Source organism: Glycine max, chromosome 9 (genome assembly GCF_000004515.6).
Source record: "Glycine max cultivar Williams 82 chromosome 9, Glycine_max_v4.0, whole genome shotgun sequence".
Lineage (NCBI taxonomy): Eukaryota > Viridiplantae > Streptophyta > Magnoliopsida > Fabales > Fabaceae > Glycine > Glycine max.
Window position 1 is genome coordinate 32,019,672 of NC_038245.2, and position 24,787 is coordinate 32,044,458.

General features: G+C 35.0%; 1 protein-coding gene and 1 pseudogene across 1 annotated transcript; one reads left to right on the forward strand and one right to left on the reverse strand.

Annotated features, from left to right (window-relative positions):
• Nucleotides 1-5,113: 5,113 nt before the first annotated feature.
• On the forward strand, nt 5,114-12,885 carry LOC102665108 (uncharacterized; annotated as a pseudogene).
• Nucleotides 12,886-15,568: 2,683 nt separating this feature from the next.
• On the reverse strand, nt 15,569-24,361 carry LOC100803036 (plastidial pyruvate kinase 2). The gene is made up of 12 exons (XM_003533914.5): nt 23,935-24,361; nt 23,575-23,862; nt 19,568-19,733; nt 18,701-18,835; nt 18,443-18,553; nt 18,251-18,339; nt 18,048-18,110; nt 17,755-17,930; nt 17,440-17,542; nt 17,180-17,328; nt 16,644-16,752; nt 15,569-15,926 (listed from the first exon to the last, which is right to left on the reverse strand). The coding sequence occupies exons 1-12, from the start codon at nt 24,169-24,171 to the stop codon at nt 15,819-15,821; spliced, it is 1,734 nt and encodes a 577-aa protein (XP_003533962.1). The 5' UTR covers nt 24,172-24,361; the 3' UTR covers nt 15,569-15,818.
• Between the last annotated feature and the right edge of the window lie 426 nt (nt 24,362-24,787).

The window sequence follows — 24,787 nt, forward strand, 5'->3', positions numbered from 1 at the left end:
AATTACTCTTCCATTTTTTCTGTTAAATATTATTTTTACTTAACTTTTGATAATTTTAAATTATAATATGTTTCTTGTGATAGTTAGAAAGAGTTATTAGAGTAAATGAAAAAATCAATTATATAGCAGAAAAATAAATGGATGACTAACTCATAAATCATTTTATAAAAAATATTTTACATTAGAATTCTTCAAAAAAGCTAAAATAGAAAACTAATATCCAATCATTTTTTTTTTGAATAATTGTTGGAGCATTCTATGGGGAAAAATAAGTGATACATGTTAAAATGTTACATATATAAAATTTATAGAAAAATAAGTGATTGTTGGAGACTAGGAGGAGGTCTCCAAGAATGTTGTTTTTGGTAATAGACTAATAGTATTCACATGCAACCACTGATTATCAGCAATTGCATTTTAGAACTGTAATTATTATCTGTGGGGGGGAAATTAGTGGGCATACAAAGAATTTTTTTTGGGGTAGGGAGGAGGGGAAAAAGAAAATTTGTTGGAAAAGTTGGGACAAAATTTGTCAAGCAAAAAAATTAGTAAGCATAAAAAATATTTTTGTTTTCAATAATGCTCTTATGATAAAATGGAAGTGGGAACTTATGATGGGTAAGCATGGGCTTTGTGAGGTGCTTGAGTTAAAATATGGGAGTTGGAGAGGGTTGCAACTAGAAGGGGTCAATAAAAAAATCATCTATTTAATGGAGATATTAGAGGATGATTTGTGGGAGCCAACCTTCTCTGTCGTGGTTCAACACTTCGGTTGAGTGAATTTTGGGGAAGGGTGATTCCTTTTTATTTTGGAGCGATCTTTGGTTGGGTGGGAGTGTTTAGCATATAGATACCCTGGGCTTTTTCTTAATTCTTGCCAAAGAAACAAAGAAAATGGTGATGTTGGGAGGTGATACGGGGTTAAATGCGAGTGGAATTTAATTTGGAAGGAATGGTTCCAACGGGAAAACATTGATGTGGAGAAATTTCATAGTGAGTTGAGGGAGATTTTCTTGCAAAAAAAATACTTTGGATACTTGGAGATGAATACCTCATCAAAGTGATATCTATAATGTCAAAGTTTGCATTCACACATTTATGTGGACTTGATAATTTAGAGTCTCACAATTCTCTTTTTGGAAGATTTGTGTCCTTAAATATTCCTCTTAAAATACAACGTTTTTTATGGAGACTACTTAGAGATTGTTTACCATTTACCAAGCAGTAATAATTTGAAGAAAAAAAATGTGTTTAATATGTTAAAATTTTAGGAGATCCTTATAAAATATCAAAAATCATTAACAACACATTACGTTAGATTATCATGAAGAGTTTTAGAAATATATGGATCCATAATGATTGATCAAATAAACTTAACGAAATTTGAATCCGTAGGTGATTTCTAATCTATGTGATCTTCTTAGAATATGTTACGGAACGGATAACCAGCTAACAGCGTAACCTGTAGCTTCATGGTTCTTCCTCAACTAGAACCTCTTTATTCCTTAATAAAACATTTGTAACTCTTAAAAACTCGTTTATCTTTAGACATGTTTAATATGTATGTTATTTACTTTTAAACTTTCACCTTAACAACATGGTTCATCTCATATATCAATAATGGAATCATTACGACTTTCGTCACTACAACAAATGTAACTAGACCCCAATGACCACCACATCAGTACACTCAATGACATAGGTCAATATGGATAACCAGCATGAAAATTACATGCAATGTTATCTTAGTCATGTCTATTATACTTTCAACTGATCCAAACTTTATTCTTTATAGAGATCTATCCAAACACAACATAAATATTGCAAACAAAACAAGCTGATAATGAAATGATAAACTTCAACTTTATTTCTCCAGAAAATCCAAACAACAAAATATTTGTAAACTATAAGACATAGAACATAAGTAAGACTCTTACTAAACTAAGGTACTATATGAGCAGTGTGCTCATAAAAAACTTTAAGTGTCATACCTTTAGTAAGTGAATCAGCTAGCATGGAATGAGTCCCTATATGTTATATACAAATTTGTATTTTCTGAATTCTTTATTTAACAACCAAATACTTTATGTCAACCAACTTTTACTTGGTTGAATCCTTAATAAGACCGCTAAGATATTGTTCCAATAAATACGTGATGGCTACTTAATGTTGGCAACAACGGGTAAGCCAATTACAATAATTTAACAATCATAATTCTAGTATGATGTCTCATAGAAAAATATTAACTTCACCAACACAATTATATATGGATCATTACCTGGAGTGATTACTATTAATACATTCCGAAAAAATCAAAGTCGGAATACCCAATGATCTCTAAACTTCTAGACTTTCAATATAAAAAAATATAATTTCTTGTTCTCTTCAATTAATACATAATGTGTTTTACTACTTTCTAGTATTGCATACCAAGATTACTCATATATCACCTTAAGACTCACACAAAAAATTATTTTATACATGTAAATTTGGGATCTAAATAATATGACTAATTTAAACCATAATAGTATCAACAATAACAATTAAAGAAGAGAAAATAAACATACAATGCAAAAATAATCTTTATGGTAAATTTCAAGACCCAAACAAGATACCTAGCGTACTATTAATCCTCAATCTTTGGATTGAAAAAGACTAACTGCAAGTGGTACTCTCAACGCATTGATCAAACATTGGTTATAAGTTCTGTCAAACAAAGGTTGTCTTTGGACACTCCATTACTCACATGAAAAACTTATATGATGATTACTCCGGGCAAATAAGGATTGTCTTAACATTTCATTATTCACATGGAAAATCACACTATTTATAATCACCACATGTTTATCATCACAAGCATGTAATTATTCTGCCAAATTGTGTTTTCCTTTAGGACGAGCACAATTCGCATGAATAATTTCATACAACATCCATGTAAATTCAAGCAAATCAACTTACGCAGCCAAGGTTATTTTGACAACATGTTTCAATCAATTTAACCAAAAAATACAAGACAATCTAATATAATAAATGAGAGGTCTTAAAATTACACAACTTTCACATATAATTTAGTTATATAAAAAATATATATAACAAAACATGCAAATATTTTGCGGAATAGACTCATCTCAAGATACCCAGCACAACACTAATTCCTAGAGAAATTAACTTGTAATTGGTACTTTCAGCGCAATGATCAAATATTAACAATGAGATATAAGCTCATTAGTGGATCAGTTGTCCTTCTGAGTGTTATAGCTCACTTTGAATTGCCCAAAGAGTGCAAGAAGTGAGATCAGTGTCAAATCCAAATTCATACAGCAAGAACAATTTCTACGGCTTCTTTCCAAAAAAATTGGGTTCATATAACCAAAGCAATCCAGGTATAATTAGAATCAAATAACTTTAAATCCTACTAATTTAATAGTAATAGTGGCTATGATACCACTTGTTGGGATTCTAGGGGATCCTTATAAAATACCAATAACCACCAAAAATACATTACGTTAGACTATTATGAAGAGTTTTATGAATACTTGGATCCATAATGATTAATCAAACAGACACATGGAATTTGAATTTGGATCTATGTGATCTTCTTAGAATCTGTTACGAAAAGGATAATGGGCTAATAGCGTAACCAGTAGCTTCATGGTTCTTCCTCAACCAGAACTTCTTTATTCCTTAATAGGACCTTTGTAACTCTTCAGATGGGGAGAAGAGAGAAACTATATGTGACGGCTTGGTATATTGGAAACCATAACCTTTTTATAGTGTTAACCTAATAAAGTTTTCATTATCCTCTAATGGGTCAACACTGACATTTGCTCATTTAAGTCTATATTATCGATTGTCTAACGAACTCACTTAATTTGATCAGATAAAATAAAACCCTTAATGATAAATAGTTGATATAATTATCTTATAATATTATAGCCCACATTAATTATTGAAATAAAAAATTCCAATATAATAAAGATGGCCTATGGTTATATCCTTTTTGGGAGGTGGAAATATGGCACTTTTGTTATAAGTAGTGTGGAGTACAAGGTGTGTTCCCTAGATCCATCAGGGAGCATTATTTGCAACATGTTCCTATTAATGAGAGGAAAAAGCAAGTGATAAATGGATTTGTATGTGGATTGTTATTGTATGGTCATTATGGAAAGCTAGAAATAATTGCATCTTTATGGACTCTCTGGTTTGATAAACAAAGTCTCATCCATGAAGTTATCTTTCACATTTAGAATTGGTTTAAAAATTTGGACATAATTTGATTATTCATATGTGATCAATGGTACCTATGTCCTCAAAATTGTACCAGAAATTAAAACAAGGATTAATTACTTTTTTAGTTCTTATAATTTGAAAGTGATTTTTTTAGTTCCTATAATTTATATTTTAATTTTCTTTTAGTCCCTCATATTTATATTTTAATTCTCCTTTAGTCTCTGTAATTTAAAAGTAGTTTTTTTAGTCCTTATAATTTATCTTTTAATTCCCTTTTAATTCTTATAGTTTGAAAGTGATCTTTTTAGTCTCTATATTTTATATTTTAATTTCCTTTTAGTCCTTACCATCAAAATATCAAAATGAATAATATTATCAATTACAATTAATTACAAAAATATTAGTAAGTAATTTGTAACTAATTTATCTCAAGATAATTTATAACAAAAAATAATTATAATTTATAACTAACTATTTTTATATTTTTTTAATTATAATAAATATTAAAAGATAATTAAAATACAAATTATATAAATTAAAAGGATCACTTTTAAACTATAAAAATTAAAATAAAATTTAAATATAAATTATAAAAACTAAAAAAATTACTTTTAAATTATAAGAACTTTAAAACAGAATTAAAATATAATCTATAGAAATTAAAAAATCACTTTCAAGACTTAAAAAAAATCAAATGAGTAAGAACAACTGTAAGTGATGATGTGTCCTAAGGCTGCACTGGCGTTGTGTCAAAATTGAAGTGTATGCAGCTTTTTGTAATTTCTCTAGTCTAATTTTTGTAATACTGATAGATGACTATTTACATACGCACTTGGGTGGGCTTACCAGTGTCATTGGCTACTGGGTAGGAGTTTATGTGACAATGGTTAAAAGGTATTATTATCTAATTATTGGATTCTAATACTTATTAACCTGTGTTGACATTTTTCTGTAATTTTTTAATGTAATTTTCACTGGTACCATTTTATAAGAATTCTTCTTCGCTGATTTAAAAAAAAAAAAAAAAAAACCGTGAACCACAATATTTAAGCACAAACCTGCATCCTTTTCTTTAACTTAAATGCTAAATTCTTCTAGAGGGAGTCTAAATAACTATCATTTCTAGCTACCACGTCCTAACTATCACTAGCTAATAGTGACCTCTCAAAAGGAGAAAGGAATCAATGCGATGCTCCGGAACTTTAAACTTATGTGAATCAATGCCTCATCTTTAAGAAATTTAAGTAACACATTTAATTTTGATAAACAAACATATAAAAACAAAGAAAAATGACAATAATCAGTGTCCTTAAAACATTAATTAAGAAATTAAAAGAAAATATTTTTATTTAAAAACTAAAATATGTTTTTCATTTTTATAAAATAAATGAGAAGAAAATAAAATAAAACAAATGAAAAGAAAATGTAAAGTCTCAAACTAAATAAAAGAACAATATTATCAATATAATTTTAAAATATGATAAATTATGGGTTAACAATGTAATATAAAATATAATAAGTACAAAGAAAAATAATTTTAAAGAGGAGAAGTTTTAAATAGTCTAAATTAAAGCACACAAACATTATCCTTAGAGAAAAAATGCTCACATGTTGACTTCGATTGTGTGTACCGAAAGCATTCCCTAACCTTCTGAACATCAATGTTCTTTCTCTCAAAAAAAAAATTAGAAGAACAGGAAAAGAAATTTAGAGGGAAAATGCAAAAAAAAAAAATCTACTTTGTTAGCTAAAGGAGAGAAATCTATATAGGCATAGAACCCCATAAGGTTATCAGACTCACGATTCTACATAAAATCGTGGAGGCTTTGTAAACTCGACTCATAAAATAGAATCATAAACTTGTAAAAGTTTACTCAATTAAAAAAATATATTAAGATTCCTATATATAAAATCATAAGTAAATATTTCAATCCTAAAATAAATAAAAATAACAAACTTTAACAATAATTAACAAAAAATATAATAAGTTATAGACATTAATAAAGTAAGGTAAAGTTGCACAATGAATTAAAGCCAAGTTAACTTGCTCTATTTAACTTATGACAGAATTTTTGTTCTAGTGTCCTACTAAGGAATATATACGAGAAATGATTGCTCTATTAAATGTATGCACATTATTAGAATGTTGGAACATCGGAAGCACTAATGTTGTGTGTGTATAATCCTCTTGTATATTGCATGTAACCTGATAGACATGGTTATCCAACTCGGGTTTTAAATCGTAGAATCGTACGATTTTATGATTCTACTAAGTCTTAGCGAGTTAAATCGGGAGCAGAATTGAAAATGGAGTAGACTCGTCCGAGTTAGCGCAGACTCGGGGGAGTTTGGGTAGACTCACGAGTCTACCCCCGAGTTTGTGGGTTTACTAAAATCCCAAAACGACGTCGTTTTATTTGGTCGCGCTTCATTTTCTCTATTTGACTTGTTCGAGTTCTGCAACTGCTTATTTCATTTGTGCTTCTTGGCTTCTTGCTGCGACGGTGGGGTGCGACGGTGAAGGGACAAGTGTGCAACCGTGGGGTGCAACGGTGAAGGGAGGTGTTCGGTGTCAGAGTGCGAGACTACGACACGGTGAAGTGTTTTTCAGTTTTTTCCCTTTTTTTGATTTTTGTTAAATGTTTTTCCCTTTTCACTGATGAAGTCTGCAGCTGCTTATTTTGTCAAGTGTTTTCCCCTTTTCACAGTGATGGACCCATTGAAAAGGAGTTGATTCCCAAGCTCACTATTGTGAGGAGAAATTTATCCTCCAAGGTGGGGGTAGCGATACCAGATATTAATGTAAGGTCTTCTTTTCTCAAATTATACATTTTTTGGAATGTAGTTAATTTTTACTTGTATATACCTTTCTGATTAAAATGTTAAATATAGGTTCGGCCTGTCATTGCCTCTACCATATTACTAAGGGGGGTTGGAGGAATTCTATTTGTGTGACAGTACATTTGTATCTTATCTTCTAGTAAGGCTTGCTCTCTTAGCTTTGAAGCGAATTGAAGTTGTCATTCTTAAATTTATGATGACGGGATGATATTATCTCAGATATATGAGGTCTGAGAGAGCCTCCTAAAGCATAATGGAAGAGGGGAAATGTTTTCATAAAATTTTCATTCATACCTTTCCACTAGGGAAAATACTGAATATAAAGCAACAATCCAAATCTAGTGCTAGATACTACAACTCAGCAATCATAACAGAATGCTGATTCACACAGTTTCTAGAAGCAAAAGGAAGTACAGAATGAAAGAAATAGAAACGGCAATTTATTCTCATTTGTAAGTGATATAGTCTTGATACTTGTTTGGTAGCTGAATAGTACGCTTGGGCCTTGTAGTAGGCTGCTCTAACGGGCTGGAAGTGTCTGGATTAGCAGCATCAATGTTACTATCAGCACCTCTAGTATCCACAGCTGTATCAATACTTACCCCATCAAGAACAACCTTGTCCTCAAGGTTTTAAGATTGGCATAGCTCTTGGAAATCTTCCTATGAGGTATCATCAGGAGGAAGGCCTAACCACTGCACCAGTACTTGTGTACGCTCCTGTCCATTTACTTGCACAGAACGAGAATCAATGACAGTAAGTGGAGAAAGTAATGGACAATTATCAACTGCATCAGGAGGTAACAGCTCAACCGGTGGAGGAAGGGGGCCATGGTAAGGTTTCAAGAGAGAACAATGAAACACATTGTGAATCTTTGAATATGAAGGGAGCTCCAATTTGTAAGCCACAACGCCAACACGCTCAATAACACGATATGGGCCATAATATTGTTTATGCAGCTTGTTATACTTCTATCCGGTCAAAGAAGATTGTTTGTAAGGCTGAAGTTTGATAAATACCCAAGCATTTGGTTCAAAGGAAACTTCCCTGCGCTTGCTGTCAGTGAAAGTCTTCATTCTTGCTTGATCTTTGGCCAAGTTCCTCCGCAATAGAGCTAGCATTTCCTCACGAGTGGCCAGTAATTCGTCAGTAGCAGCAATCGCAGAAGAGCCTTGCACATAGCAAGGGAAGGTGGGAGGTGGTTTCCCATACACGATCTCATAAGGAGGCATTCCCGCCGAGGAATGGAAGGACGTGTTGTAGTGATATTCAGCCCAAGGTAAATAGCGGTGCCACAAAGATGGTTTGTGATGCACAAAGGCACGCAGATATTGCTCAATTGTCCGGTTGGTAACCTCAGTTTGCCCGTCGGACTGTGGAAGATAGGCAGAACTCATTCTAAGTAAAGTGCCACTGAATTTGAACAAATCAGTCCAGAATTTGCTGATGAAGACCGGGTCACGGTCAGAAACAATGCTGCGAGGTAGTCCATGGTGCTTACAAACTAACTGGACAAATAGCTCAGCCACTTTGTACGCCGTATAATGAGCAGGTAAGGCACCCAAATGCACATATTTGGAGAACCGATCAACCACTACAAACAACACAGAATACCCTCCAGAGAGTGGCAGCCCTGTAACGAAGTCCATAGAGATATCCTCCTAAACATTGGAAGGTATTGGCAAAGGCTGCAAAAGACCCCCTGGTTTGGCAGGGACATATTTTGTCTGCTGACAGACAAGACAATTAGCGATAAACGCCTTGATATCCTTGCGCATGGAGTCCCAATAGAAGTTAGCTGAGAGGCGCTTCAAATTCTTAACAACCCCTACATGGCCACCAATCAAGGTTTCATGAAATTCTTTCATTAGCAACAATTTAAAACGTGAGTTACTAGGAACCCAGATTCTGCCCTTCCTCAATAATAGACCATTCTGCAAAGTGTACTCAGGGAAACTCAAAGGCTCAGCAAGAACCTTGCGACATAGATCCTGATAAGGCACATCAGCAGCTAATTCTTGGCGCAATTCCTCAATGAAAAGAAACTGAGGAGTAGACAATAACTGCAATTCAGCCGTAGGAATCTCAGGGCCCCGAGAAAGAGCATCAGCTACAACATTGCTCTTCCCGGAACGATAATGGATTTCATAATGATAGCCCAATAATTTTGACAAATAAAGCTGCTGCTCAGGTGTTTGGATGACTTGTGTGAGTAATTCTTTGAGGCTCCGGTGATCCGTTTGGATAATGAAAAAATTTCCCAACAGATACTGACGCCAACGCTTCACTGCACAAGTAATAGCATGTAATTCCCGGAGATAAGTAGATGCCCTGGCCATCCGAGGACAAAACAACTTACTAAAATAAGCTATAGGGTGATTGTTCTGCAACAACACTGCACCCATAGCATAACCAGACGCATCAGATTGTATCACAAAAGGAATGTTAAAGTCAGGCAATGATAGTATCGGAGCAGAAGTTAAAGCCAATTTTAATGCCTCAAATGCATCCTGAGCACCAACAGACCATTCAAAAGAATTTTTCTTTAATAAGGAAGTAAGGGGGTGAGCAATGCTAGCATATCCCTTCACAAAACGACGATAAAACCCAGATAAGCCCAAAAACACGTGCAAGCTCTTAGTGGACTTAGGAGTGGGCCAATCAATAACCCCTTGAATCTTACTAGGGTCAGGAGCCACTGTCCCATCAGCTACAATATGGCCAAGATAGGCAATTTGCCTCTGCCCAAAGGAGCACTTAGAGGGCCTAAGATGGAACTGATGAGTGTTAAGGATAGAGAATACCTGAGAGAGATGCCCCGCATGTTCATCCATAGAAGAACTGAATACCAGGATGTCGTCAAAAAACACAATCACAGTCTTGCGAAGCAGAGAACGAAAAATGTCATTCATAATGGCTTGGAAAGTGGACGGAGCGTTGCAAAGACCGAACGGCATTACTCGATACTCATAGTGTCCGTCGTGAGTGCAAAACATCGTCTTGTGTAAATCCTCTGGTGCCACTCTAATCTGATGAAAACCCGAGGTCAAATCAAGCTTGGAAAACACACGAGCTTTGCCCAACTCATCCAACAATTCGTCAATTGTAGGTAAAGGAAAACGGTCACGAACAGTGATTGCATTAAGAGATCGATAGTCGACACACATACGCCAAGAGCCGTCTTTCTTCTTAAGTAACAAGACCGGTGAGGAAAAGGGACTCGTGTTGGGTTGAATCCAGCCTGTACTAATGAGCTTAGCCACCTGTTTTTCAATTTCATGTTTTTGTGAATGTGGGTAACGGTAGGGTTGCACCTTGACTGGTGAAGCATGAGGAGCCAAAGGGATGGTGTGGTCAGTGATTCTAGGAGGGGGGAGAGCAGAAGGTTCAGAGAAGAGATGAGAGTATTGGGTGATTATAGTTTGCACTTGGGGCTCAAGGGTGGCTAAGTCGGGAAGGGTGGGAATTGGTTCAGGTCCAGTATTTGGGGGTGGGTGTATCAGGTTAGTATCTGGGTTGGAGATGTGGAAGGAAAAAAGTTGGGCCTCTGGTTCAATTCGGGTTAGTTTGTTAAAGGAGTGAAGGCTCATAGAGTGGGGGGTGGTGTCGCCATGCAATTCTATGGTGGAATTATTATAAAGGAAGGTGAGTGACATGGTGGAATAATTCATCAGTACAAGCCCGATGTGTTTAAGCCATTGGACCCCCAACACGAGATCTGTTCCACGCAAGTCCAGAACAAACAAATCCAAGCAAAATTTGTGACCTTGAATTAACACAGTTACTTCCCTACAAGCATGAGAACAGAGGAGGACTTGGCCACTGCCCACCATAACGCGAAAGGAGGTGATTGGATCAAGAGACAATCCCAATTTATCAACAACAGAACCTCTGATAAAATTATGTGTACTCCCTCCTTCAACCAGCACGCTAACAGAGTGGGATCCGATGATGCCTTGGACCCGGAATGTGTCTCCGGCCTGGTCGCTGGAGAGGGCGTGCAAACTTAACTGAGCAGCCTCCGAGACAACCTCGACATTCCCGGAATCGAGTTGAGCCACCGCAGAGTCCAAATCACCTGTTACAACATCATTATCATCATTAGTAAGCATGAGGAATATACGGGCACCACACTTATGATTGCGTGACCAGCGTTGGTCGCAATTAAAACAAAGCCCTTTCTCCTTGCGTTCATCCATCTCTGGCCCAGAGAGATGCCGGAAACGAGGTTTCCCTGGAGGAGTAGGGAGCAATCCCGCAGTGATTTTGGGTGGCGCCGATGGATCTAACATGCTCTTCGGAGGGGGTGGTTGCCAAGGACGAGATCTGTTGGAACGTGTAATGTCTTGTTGTTTCTCCTCCTATAAGCGTGCGAGACCGGCCGCCTGAGAAAGACAAAACGGTCGGAATGCCGGAATTTCACGGCGTATCTCGGTCTTGAGGCCGGATATAAAACAACTCAGCAAATCTGCTGGTGAGAGCCCCTCCAAGCGATTCGCCAGTGCTTCAAACTCCGTCAAGTAAGCAGCTACGGTGGTGGACTGGGTGAGCTTAAAGAGCTTTCCCCGAGGGTCATCGTAGGCCGTTAGAGCAAAACGAGTCTTTAACGCCGTGAGAAATTGCGTCCACGACACAATTTGTTGATTCCGGTGCATCCATTGATACCACGCAAGGGCTGGGCCGTCGAGGTAAAACGACGCTATTGTGATACGATCCTCCTCCAACGTCTGATGGTAAGTAAAAAATTGGGAGATCTTGAAGATCCACCCGTGAGCATTGGAGCCGTCAAAACGAGGTACATCGAGCTTCATGCGAGGTCGATTTGCAGAATCGACGGTAGAAGAAGAAGACACCGTGGAAGCGGGATCGTTCATCTGTTTGCGCATCTGCTCGACCTGGGTGGAGAGGAGAGCAACCTGACGTGTAAGCTCAGCGACGGGATCTGGTGTGTTTGGAGGAGGGTGAGCCATGGAGGTGAGGTCACGAGATGAAAGCACCAGTGATGACGGGATGATATTATCTCAGATATATGAGGTCTGAGAGAGCCTCCTAAAGCATAATGGAAGAGGGGAAATATTTTCATAAAATTTTCATTCATACCTTTCCACTAGGGAAAATACTGAATATAAAGCAACAATCCAAATCTAGTGCTAGATACTACAGCTCAGCAATCATAACAGAATGCTGATTCACACAGTTTCTAGAAGCAAAAGGAAGTACAGAATGAAAGAAATAGAAACGGCAATTTATTCTCATTTGTAAGTGATATAGTCTTGATACTTGTTTGGTAGCTGAATAGTACGCTTGGGCCTTGTAGTAGGCTGCTCTAACGGGCTGGAAGTGTCTGGATTAGCAGCATCAATGTTTTACTATCAGCACCTCTAGTATCCACAGCTGTATCAATTTACTTTTTCGGTTTTGATCTTTGTTTTGGTACTAAAGAATTATAACCTTGATTTCTGTTTTTTTTTTCTTTTTCTAGCTCTTGTATATGGGGTTTTCTACTCCAATTCTGTATGATTTCTACAACTATAGATCTAATATCCCTGAATATTATTTATTGTTGAATGATTTCGTTCAGGTATGTGCAAACTATTTTTATGTGTTTCTATCTCATGATTTTATAATTATTAGTGAAGTACTCGATATGTGAGATTAGAAAAAGATATGTGTATTTTTTTTCTATATGATGATCTTATAATTAGTAAAGAATTATAGCACTTTGCCGTGCATTGCTATTTTTTTATAGAGATGAAGTACTCGATTATTAGAAGGCAAATCAGGAAGAAGATCCCCAAAGTAAAGACAATATAGAGATTAGAAAAAGATGTGCATTTGTTTTCAGTGAAAAGGTTATTAAATTTCTTTGTTTTAGTATTATGGAATAATTGCTTAAACCTTTCTGCTCTGATGATTTTGTATGTTGGCACATAATTTGATTATGAATATGCTTAAGCATTCTCATACCATTGTGTTGTACTTGCACTAAGAATTTGATTATTTTCATTTATTTTAGGATTAAAATATTTATTTATGATTTTATATATAAAAATATTAATATATATTTTTTATTTGAGTAAATTCTTATGAGTTTACGATTCAATTTTACAAGTCGAGTTTATAGAGCTTTTACGAGTCTATGTAAAATCGCGAATCGGATAACCTTGCTAATAGATCCTTCTTATGGTTATTAGAAAAAGAAAATTCAAATATCCAGATATTGTTTGTGAATCGATGCCAAGGAGTTTCCAGCATAATATATACTCATCATGGGTGAACAACACAACCACAAAACTTACACATGCAAATGCTTATACGTGCATAAACCTTGCACCATTAAATGTAATGATGGCTCATTTAACAAAAACTGTAAAGGTCCAAATGGCTTAAATGAAAATATTCTTTCAAAAACTATTAAATCCTCCAAGGTACACAGGGCTTTAGGGAACAAGAAAACCATTAAAAATACAAAGAACCACCAAGTCAAAATACTCATTGAAAAAGAGAGAAATTTGGTAATAGAATTTTAAAAAAAAATCAAACGTAGGAAAGCCCACTAGAGAACTACACGAACAACTACATGATTTGGTCGAATAATCAGAATATCAGTGCATCAATATCTAAGGTCAACAAAGACCAGTGCATCATCTAAAGGATTAATCACATAAACTGAAGTGCATAACACAAAACTCAACTACTCATCTAAATTCAAAATAGAAGTACTGACGTGAGAAATCCTGCATATTACTGACTCATTCTGTAATATACTATCAAGTACCATCGAGTGTAGGAATATAATCAGCACGAGAATTCATGAATTTACCAAATACACGTAGTCCAATTTGGATAACAAACAAGGGAAAATGAGAAATTACAACTAATATACCCCAATATCAATTGGCTTAACCACAGATAAATCGGGATGACTCATGATGGAGAAGAGGTGAAACGTGATGACTCATGATGATGATGAAAATGGACATTCTAAATGAGGGAAAATGGACATTCTTCAACATGATGACTAACTCAAAATATGAAACTCAAGTAAATATACCATTATTGAGTTAATCTAAATAAAATGATACTCAATTTGATTTTGTCATGACCTAAATAACAAATCAATTATGTTTATTAAACAATTATACTTATTATTATATTTGTTCTAACCTAGGCTTGTTTTCTTATTTTTTTTAAGTATTTATTATAATATTATATTTTCAAACAATTAAAAAAAGAGAAAAGGTAAAAATTAAATTATAATTTCGATAAATAGTCATTGTTGATTTTAAATGTATAAAATGCTAACAAAGTCATCCTTAAATATGCCACATAAAAATGCTTTTTTTTTTTATTTCCTGAACTAAAATTTAAAATTTTATCTTTCATAAATAAATTTATCTAACACTTTAGACATTCATACACAAAAATTATTATTTACCCTATTTGACTAATTTGGCGTAAATTTATCTTAAACAAATTGTTGTAGATTTTAACACGTCACAATATAATTTCTTAGCACGAGTTAAAAAAAATCAATTGATACTGACATGATATGTAGGTCTTTATCACTTTATTTTTATAATTCACAGCTTTTGGACTGTCTCATTGGCTATTGAGGCAATAATAACATCCCGTGACACGCGTGTAATCAATACATTAAAGGCAGTGTCATTATTTTACCAACTAGAGAACCTTATTATAGAATTTAATGCAGTTGATTGATTAAGCATAATACATAAATTACTATAAATTATTTGTCTTTAATTTTCAGGATAAAAAAAATTACTAGTGAGAATTTTCAAAAATTTGGCAAGAATCTCACATTTTCATACACTAATTTAAATCTTCTCATTTTTTTTCTTTCTGCTCTACTAAACAGTACATTAAAAAGGTTTCACCTTAATTTATTTAGACTGTCATATAGACACTTCAACCTAATTCAATAAGCATCACAGTTAAATCTATCGTAATACTTTTTTAACTTAAAATGACTGATATTTAAAGTTTTTCACGTAGATTAAAAAAGCAAAAATTCCAAGAAAATAGTTATTAGGAAACAATTTTACTAAAATATCCTTATTCTCTTAATTTTAATAAATATATTATTAAATCAATCAAGACAATTGTATTTATTAAAGGATAAAATTGAAATGCATGTATAAATATCTCATTGAATAATAAGAAAATCAGTCAACTTGAATTTTTGAATTTTTTTCAAAGACTAAAAACTACAATCATTTTTTGACAGTAAACGGTTAAAATGCAACTACTTAAAACCCACAAAACCTTATAAAATAAAACTGACATAAACTCTTGTTAAATAAAACTAACACAAGTTTCCTCGTTATGCAAAAATATGGAAGAGGGTCATTATTCCTTACCCTTATATATGCAAGGAGACAATCACCAAGACATAACTTTACCATTGCATCAGGACTTGCCCTCAAAGTATTATTAAGTCGTTTATCCATACTTAGCATGACAAACAAGTCAGTCCTTGATGCTGAAAGTATATTTCTGATTTCAATTTCTTAACCAAAATTTCAATAACATTTAGAAACGTGACAAAATTACAGAGGAAAAAAATAATAGCAATAATATTTTGAAATATGGAACCTAAACAAGCCAACAAAAACAAAAAAATACTAGCATCAACCAACTAAGAGGCAATAATAAGATGATGCTCTTGTGAAGCTAAACGTACTGTGTCTTGAAACATTATTCGTGGCCACCTCCATTCTTCTAGTTTACACTTTCCTAACCTGGATATTGTGCGTGGATTGGAACCTCCATATGGGTTGCCTACCACTTTGTACAAGTGCTACTTCTTCTCCTTCCTTCACCATTCCTTGCTTCTGTGCACGAAAACCATGCAAATATCATCATAAAGAAACAATAAAACAATTGCACAAGCCCTGGTTTAAGCAGTCACTTAAGGTGAGAGTAGTATTTTTGAGGCAGAAGTATGTTCCATAAGTTAATGAATTTCATTTTATAGCCACATGTAAACAATCATATCGTATATCAAAACTATATTTGATCTAAGTTTGACAAAAGGCAAATCATTTAAAAGGATTTTTTTCCTTTGATTGGGAAATGCCTTTTAAAAAGGAATTGCAGAGCCAATTGTCCCTACTCATTAGTGGCATAGCACAAAAACATGCTTGTTAAAATCAAGGTTAGTTAGTAGAAACAGTAGATATTTTCGTAGGGAAGTACAACACGAAGCATTGGCATATGCCATACACCAGTGGCAAGAATTTCACATGATGTAAAGTACTGCATGCATGAATAGACTCAAACACATAAATCTTGAATGTAAAAACTAAAAACTACCCTAGTGGGAAACCATATGGAGATTTTAAAATCAGTTCAAACTACCATTTATCATGTTACATAGTAGAAGTAATTTGAATCCAAAACAACTAAAGTTTGTGTTTGGAATATAATTGAGTCATGTTCAATGCCAATCCACCGGAAGAAAGGCTTGGCATTGAATATGCATTGAAAGTATGAATCACAGAAAATAAACACAACACTGTAAATCAGTGTACACATCCTCCAAAGATTACCTGCAGCAAATTCAAGGCTCTTCTGAAAGTTGCCTCAGAATCGTCACAGAATTCCATGTATATTGGACAGACTCCTTGATACAAAGCCAGCCTCTGTTGTACCCTCTTCCTGCATGACCAGCAAAACTAGGTTAGATAATCAATCTGTCCATGCTTTCAAGCAGATACATGCAAAGTGATTCTCATTTTTTGAGATGCATACGCCATTGAAACAAAAGAAATCAACTCATGGGTAACTGTTGCATCTAACAGCTTCTCAAAAATGGAACAGTAGTGATTCATTTAAAGAAGCTGATTCATCAAATTTATTATCTGCAAATCCTAGAGGACTCTGAAAATCAGAACATTTCATAAGGTGACCAAACATGAAGTTTTGTATGCTACAGTGTGCAGACATTCAACTAAGAAATTGAAAAATCTTAGTTAACTTTTGAACAAATGTCAAACAAGGGAAAAAAATCAAAATATCCATACAAGTTTCTTTAAAAAAATATATAAGTCATTTTATCGATAAGAAGGGGACAAAAAGAACTCACTCATCTGTAAAAGCAAATATGGTGCCCGAAGGACGATAATGGCTCAGAAGGACAGCCATGAAACCCGTTCTAGTGAAGACAACAGTTGAGGTTCCAAGAGTGTTAGACATCATGGTTGCATGGTATGCAAACATCTCACTCATGTGGTTCTACATTGAATCCAAAAAAATAAAATACAAATTTCAGATCTAACAATTAAATGAGGAAGTGCAAAGGGTTAAATAAAAAGTCAACATGGCAACAAATAGAGTGACTTAAACCTTCAACACTGGACCAATATTAGGTGGCATTTGACCACCTGGTATAGTAGCTTCAGTCCGTAATGCTACTGTGTGCATTACTTTCACAGCTTTTAGTGGGAACCTGCAGTAAAATAAAATTATTTTTGGCTCGATAATAAAAACAAAACAATTCCATTATTTTCACAGTATCAACCCATACCCCTGCTTCTGTATAAACCTAAGAAACATTACAATTCAAAGCCCAGATTTGCCAAAAAGTCATATACATGCTACTAGTAATATAAAGTGACTGAATAATTGGACACTATAGGGGAAGGAAAACTATTTACTTACTTTCCATGAGCTGTTTCTCCAGACAACATTATTCCATCAGAACCTTCTCGAACAGCAATTGCTATATCCGATACCTCTGCTCTGGTTGGAGTTGGGTGAACAATCATGCTTTCTAGCATATTTGTTGCCACAATAACAGCCTTTCCCATGCTACGACACAAATTGATTATCTCTTCCTACAATAACAAGCATTACGATGTTAAGATGAGCTCAAAATGACATCCTTCCAGTGGCATAAATGATACCAATTGATAATTATCTTTACTATGGATTTAAGAGGTAAAGGAGTTTACCTGCAAAAGTGGAACCTCTTCAATAGGGAGCTCAGCGCCAAGATCTCCTCTGGCAACCATAGCCTAAACAAAAGGGTAAAAATAGACAGGTCACTATAAGCAATCGGTACAGAAATACTCTACAAACTTTATGACTCATAACCACAAGCAAAATACATGCAACAGTAAAGCATAAAGAAATAATGCAAGGATTAGATTAGCACCCCATCAGACGCAGTGATAATTGAATGCAAATTTGGTATAGAGTCTGCACTTTCGATTTTTACGATGACATGTATATCAGCACCACAGCCTGCAGTACCAAATGGAAAATTTATCATATTTATAATCAATATATGCAGCAAACTAATTGGATAAATGTTAAAAAGTATTTTTAAAATATTTTAGATATTTACTCTTCAAATAATTCTTCAGCTCATGAACAACTTCAGCATCCTTAACAAAGGAAACAGCATAAAAGTCAACTTTGTTATCCACTCCAAACTTGATATCATCCCAATCCTTCTCTGCAACAAATTAATGTGAATATTATGTCCATAGGAAGCCACCATAACATCAATCCTGAGCAACTACCCTCCCACACAACTAGAGGCACACAAAGAAATAGACACCAGAGCATCGTCAAGATTGGGATCAATAATCTGAATTCTGACCAGTGATTGAAGGCAGAGTTGCACTTTTTCCTCTAACGTTCAAATGTCGCCTTGACTTGAGCTCTCCTCCATCAACAACTTCACATTTCACAGAATCCTTTGTCTTAGACTTAACAACCATTGACATCATACCACCTACATCACATCAAAGAGTAAGCATCATTACCTTTTCACTCAAAAGTTCAAACCTTTTTTTAATAACAAAAGACAAGTGGATATATTGTACAACTATAAAGAGTGTTAAATAAAGGGTCTGACCCTTTTCTGGACCCCACATGGTGGGAACTTTATAGTAATAGCACTAGGTTTCCCTTATATAAGTGTCAAGTAAGTTTTTGCTATGTTATATATTCTATCTAGCCGATCACATTCTTAGGAAGAACATCAGGATTACATATTTCAACAGTTTAGTTAATTTCATATGTAGATTGAAACTTATGCAACAGAGCTAAACAGCATCCCATTATCTTGCACAAACAAAGATGGAAGGCAAGATAACAGGGTCCTAACATGTTTGTGGGCAAACTTAATGACAGTATACAATAGATTACAACACTTGTGTACCAACAAATGCTTTTTCCATTAACCCTGAACATGTTTCTTAGATCAAAAAAGCTACCAATGTATCTCAAAAAGAATTGATAACATAATTTCACCAGAAGGTTGCACCAAGATGCCTATCCGTAAAAATGCATTAACTCTGTTATGACTTTGAGATTTCTTCCGCATTGCAAGGAAAACTCCTCAATGAAATTTAATAAATATTCATAAATTACACTTATGTTGGAGAGCTAATTTATCAATCCATTAGCATAACAAAAAAGTTTATGGAGTTTGAACATTTAGTTGATCAGTTGATAACCATACCATCGACAAGAAGCATGTCCCCCACTTCCACATCATTGACAAAATCATCGTAGTTCACACTAACACAATCAGCAGTTCCAACACCTCTCTGAATAGTAAAAGTGAATTCCTGACCAGGCATTAATGTAATTGGTTGTGGCAAATCCCCACTCCTAACTTCAGGACCCTAAGAAAGTAGAAAAATAAATATTAGATAACAGAATCAAATACTCAAGAATTGAAAAGAAAAATGTTTGGGAGGAATTGTGTGTATATGCCGCATATTTGATCTTGTGTATGTTCATATTAGCTTTTTTTTGTTTGAAACAGCTTATAACCAAAAGAAAAACAATTATTGTCAAATTTAATTAAATCAGACATGCACTCTTATTTATAGCTTGAATACAATCAATCAATCAATTGAGAGAAAAAGGGGCATGCTGGAAGCTGACGGCCATTAAAGTATAATCACTAGCTAGTCAATTTGATTGCAGTTGACCAAGAGCTAACATTATAAGCACGGGAGCTAAGGACTGCCCTTGATCCTTTAACAGTATAATACTTTCGGCTGATTAGCTTTGGGGGCTCTGGTATAAGTAAAGATGTTAACTTTCAATGGCAATGTGCAACTATGCAATTATTTGGAACATTTGATTGAAGCATAACACATTTTTATCTAAGTTTTAATTGACCAGAAGTTAATTTTGGATCATAGTCAACGGCACAACCCAATGGATGTAGGTGGGTTTTAGTGAGGTTGAAACAAGGCTCAATGCAGAATGGCGGCCACTATTACATCCCACCATGGTGGCACTCCATACCACAACAGTGTAGTGCTCTGGTACATGCATTCAGGAGAGGCTCTATGTTTGCTATGCTTCTATAGCAGCTATTATGCTTGCATTGACAACCTTGTTTGGGAATAGATAAGGTAATTGCTCATTGGCTTGTTTGAGGTGAAGCCATTGTATCTTTAAAGGGGTTCCTCACCAGATATTCAGAGGACTGGACAGCCTTGCTCTATTGATGTTTCCTCTTTCTTAGCAGTTTTATTTTCCATTTTTGAGCAGAGAATCCCTTATGCCTCAATGAATGGCTAGTACTTTTATTACCTACACCTTAATAAATTTCTTCTTTAATCAAAATTCAAAACATATTCCTAACGCAGTTATCCATCCGAGATATTGAAGCATTCTGGATTTGAGGCCAATCCCAAAAGTTCTATAGTGGGATAGTAGATAGCAGGATGGCCGTCATTTCAAAGACTACAGTTACAAGCTAAATAATTTATACTACACATATATACATCTGTGTCTGGACGAAGCACACCCAAAGGTCCTTCTTTAGCCATATTTCTAGCATATTCCATTGTTCTCTGGCTAGCCCATGACTCCTAGCCAGCTTGTGATCTCTGCAGTTCTCTATTCTGTTTTGTTCCCATTTCTCTTAGATCTCAGTTACTGTTGCATCCCTATGTTCTTTCTGTTTCATTAGGTCCTTTGTGGAAGCAGATTACACATTCTGAAACAGATCTTTCAAGTTTTGTCTTTCTCTGATGCGAGTTCTCTTCTGCTATCTATTGTTTTTTTAAATGTCCAACGAAGTTGATAGGGCTGTTAGCTTTTTAAACGAGCTTCAACATAAGATTATTCAGCAACAAGGATCCGACAGGTGGGAGTGGACGGGAGACCGAACAGGTCAATATTCAGCACACAATGCTTACAAAATGCTAATGGAGGAATCTGTAGGTGAAAGCTGGGAGGACTGTTTTGACAAACTGTGGAGTGTAAAGGTTCCAACTAAAATAACAGTTTTTGCTTGGAGGTTAATTCTCGATAGGCTACCCACAAAAAATAATTTACAGCGTCGACAAGTGCAGCTCACAGAAACTTCATGCCCGTTTTGCAGAAACAGCGAGGAGGATTCAGCCCACTTATTTCTTCACTGTGATAGAATCCAGCCTATTTGGTGGAAAACTATCTCATGGCTGAATTTAAAAGGTGCTGTCCCCTTCACCCCAAAACAGCATTTCCTCCAACACATAGATGTTCAGGCTGATGGTGTTAGGATGCAGAGATGGCAATGCTGGTGGTTGGCTCTAACTTGGTCCACATGGAAGCTTAGGAACAACATAGTGTTCTCTAATGCAACCTTTAATGCTAACAAACTGTTTGAAGATGCAATATTCACTCTATGGACGTGGCTCAGGCACTTTGAGAAAGATTTTACTATCCATTTTAATCAATGGTCAAGTAGCATTAGACACAGCTTTTGCATCAGTAGAGGATAGATCTTTTTGACTAATAGATGTATATTTACTGTACCCATATACTGGTTCCCTCTCAGACCTGTTTTGTCTGAGTTTGGAACCATTGCTATGGTACCCATACTGCTGTAATATAGTACCTCTGGTACTTCTTTACATATCTATAAAATATTATCTTTGCTGATCAAAAAAAAAAAAATGTCCAACTTGGTCATTTTTAAACTTCTGATTGTTTATATATGAATCATATAAATTTTTAATCTTATGATTATAATTTTGTTGTAGTGGCCACCCTGCTTAGCATTTCCAAGGTTAAAGACATTTCTTAATCTTACAATTATCATTACGTGCCACTATCCAGGATTGATAGCTATGCTATTAAACATAGGGCCTAAATACAAATACATCACATTCTCAACTTCTCAGTGGTTAAAGAAAGAGAATAAATTGAAATTGTCACCCATCAAATTAGGAATACCTAGCTCTATAACACCATTAAATAGGATTTAGACAACAGAGAGTAACGACACAAGTTTCCAAATTAAATTATTACAATATGTAGCATGTGTCTAACCACTACCTCTTGGCCATTTAATTATGTTTCCAAGAACAGAAACGAAAGTGAAATAAATATCAATAACTGCCTATTGATATCATATTTTCCAGCTATTGAATCACTTAATAAGACACCAGCTTTTGTGGTTATAACATTTTATAACAAAAAAGAGCAACACTAAGTTGTGGCAGGAGTGGATAAAATATAACCTACATATAGACAGAGTCAATATCATAGCTAACAAAGCTTCTGCCACCTGGTTCCTTGGTAAACAGCAGAGAGGAACTATTATTACACAAAATACACCCTCACTTTCCTTGCATGCCCTCTCCTATAATAATCCACACTTCAACCTCAACACCACATTAAACTTATAAAACAAAAATATAATTAGAATCACTAACAAGGATCAAGGAACATTGTATCAATCAGTCATGCTATATTGCTACGTAGGAAATTCGTATTTTCATGTAGAAGCTTAGTTACAGGAGAGACTTAAAATATGAACCACTCATACCTGCCCGTATTAAATAATATAACCATCAATAAATCAAACTGTCATTCACCTAGAAAACTCACTCAACCCAATGAAGAGGAACACTAAACATCAGCAGTCACGATCATCATGCAGGGTGCAACAACAGAATGTTAAATCATTGCAGCACCCTCCAAGAATTGTCACATCTTGTATGTAGTATACCACATCTAAAAATATTGACCAGACTATCTTATCTGTAGGGAAGTACCAATCAAATCAAGGTTTTAAAAAATAGTTTGTGACTGCGATTTCGGCCACAACATCAAGGTTTTTAGGGCCAACACAACCGCAATTGTGGTTGCATCAGTTGCATTTGTCCATAATTTTCCGCAGTATCAAAGATCGCGTCAAAACACAACTGCGACTGTGACCGCAAATTAAAACCTTGAATCAAAGCATTTAAAAGTAAAAAAATTGACTTAGCAAGTACCCCTTCTGCTTGCCATTTTTAAAGAAAAATCCAAACATTATTCATACAATAATAGTAATTTGACCAATTCCATCAACAGCAGCATTACCATTAAACCATTGTTGAGGAAACTATCGACCTTATGTCCAATACAAAATTGTTACAAAGCAAATATACAAGAGCAACACAGCCCTGTCCAAAAAAAAAAAAAAACAAAACAAAAAGGAAAACAAGTTGTTTGAGCGAAGAACTAACCAACCTTTGTGTCAAGCATGATTGCAATCACATTGTCTCCATGAGAAGCATTATATTCCTTAACCAAGTCAATAACTTTCTGATGAGAAGCATGGTCTCCATGAGACATATTCAACCGAGCAACATTCATGCCAGCCTCAGCCAGCTTCCAAATCATTTCCCTCGTATTGGTAGAAGGTCCAATAGTACACACTATCTTCGTTTTGCGCCTAAACGTGGGCTTAGACCACATACCAACAGAGTTCTCACCAAATGGCTGCACCCCACGTAAATGTTGCAAATGCTCCTCAATCTAAACACCAAAACACAAAAAGGTTCACAAGAATTATCCCTTAAAAACTCAACCGATGCAAAAAGCACGAACCTTTGGATCATCTTCGGGTGACACGGGGATGACTTCAGAAGGGGCTGATTTCCTTGCACTGATCTGAAGGCCTCTGAGGCTGAGTTTGGAGCGTTTGTTGTTGTTCCCTACAAAAGGAAACACCTTGGAAGCAAAAGATGGAGGCTTTAACAGGTTTTGGGCTCTGTCACGTGCAGATCCAGAAGTGGGGCACAAAGGGGTGCTTTGAATGGATCGTGAGGCAGCTACCTGAGCCATCGTTGGAAAGAGAGAGAAGTGGGGTGGAAGAGGAAGAAGAGTGTGAGGCGTATATGAAGAAGGTGAGGGGAGAAAATGGAAGTTGGAAAAATCGCCGCTAAATTTGGCGGAGGTTCTGAGAAGGAGACCTCGTTCGTATCGAAACACAACGTGTTTGTTGGAAGACTGTGTTTGAAGTTTGAACTTTGTTCTACGTGTTTGTTTGTTATTGGAATTATATTGAAATGGACTGTACTTTTCTTCTTTTTTTTTTAGGTAAACATGGACTTTATTTTTTTTAAAATTAAAATATTTTTCCCGTCAATTTAATTTATGGTTTATTTTTATTTTTGTTCATGAAAAAATATATTTTAATTCTTCTAAAATATATTTTTTTTGTTTTCATTTTTAAAGCATTTTTTATTGTTCAAAATATTTTTTTCATAGTTCAAAATACTATCTAAAATATTTTAAGGAAAAAAATTAAACATATTTTATAATAATGAAAGAAAAAAATTACAGAAACAAAAATAGAAAATAGTAAATTGGAAGGATGAAAAAAATATTTAAACATTTATGAAAACTTGCTCATAAACATTCCTTCTTTCACATATTTTATTGGTTGAAATTTAATAAA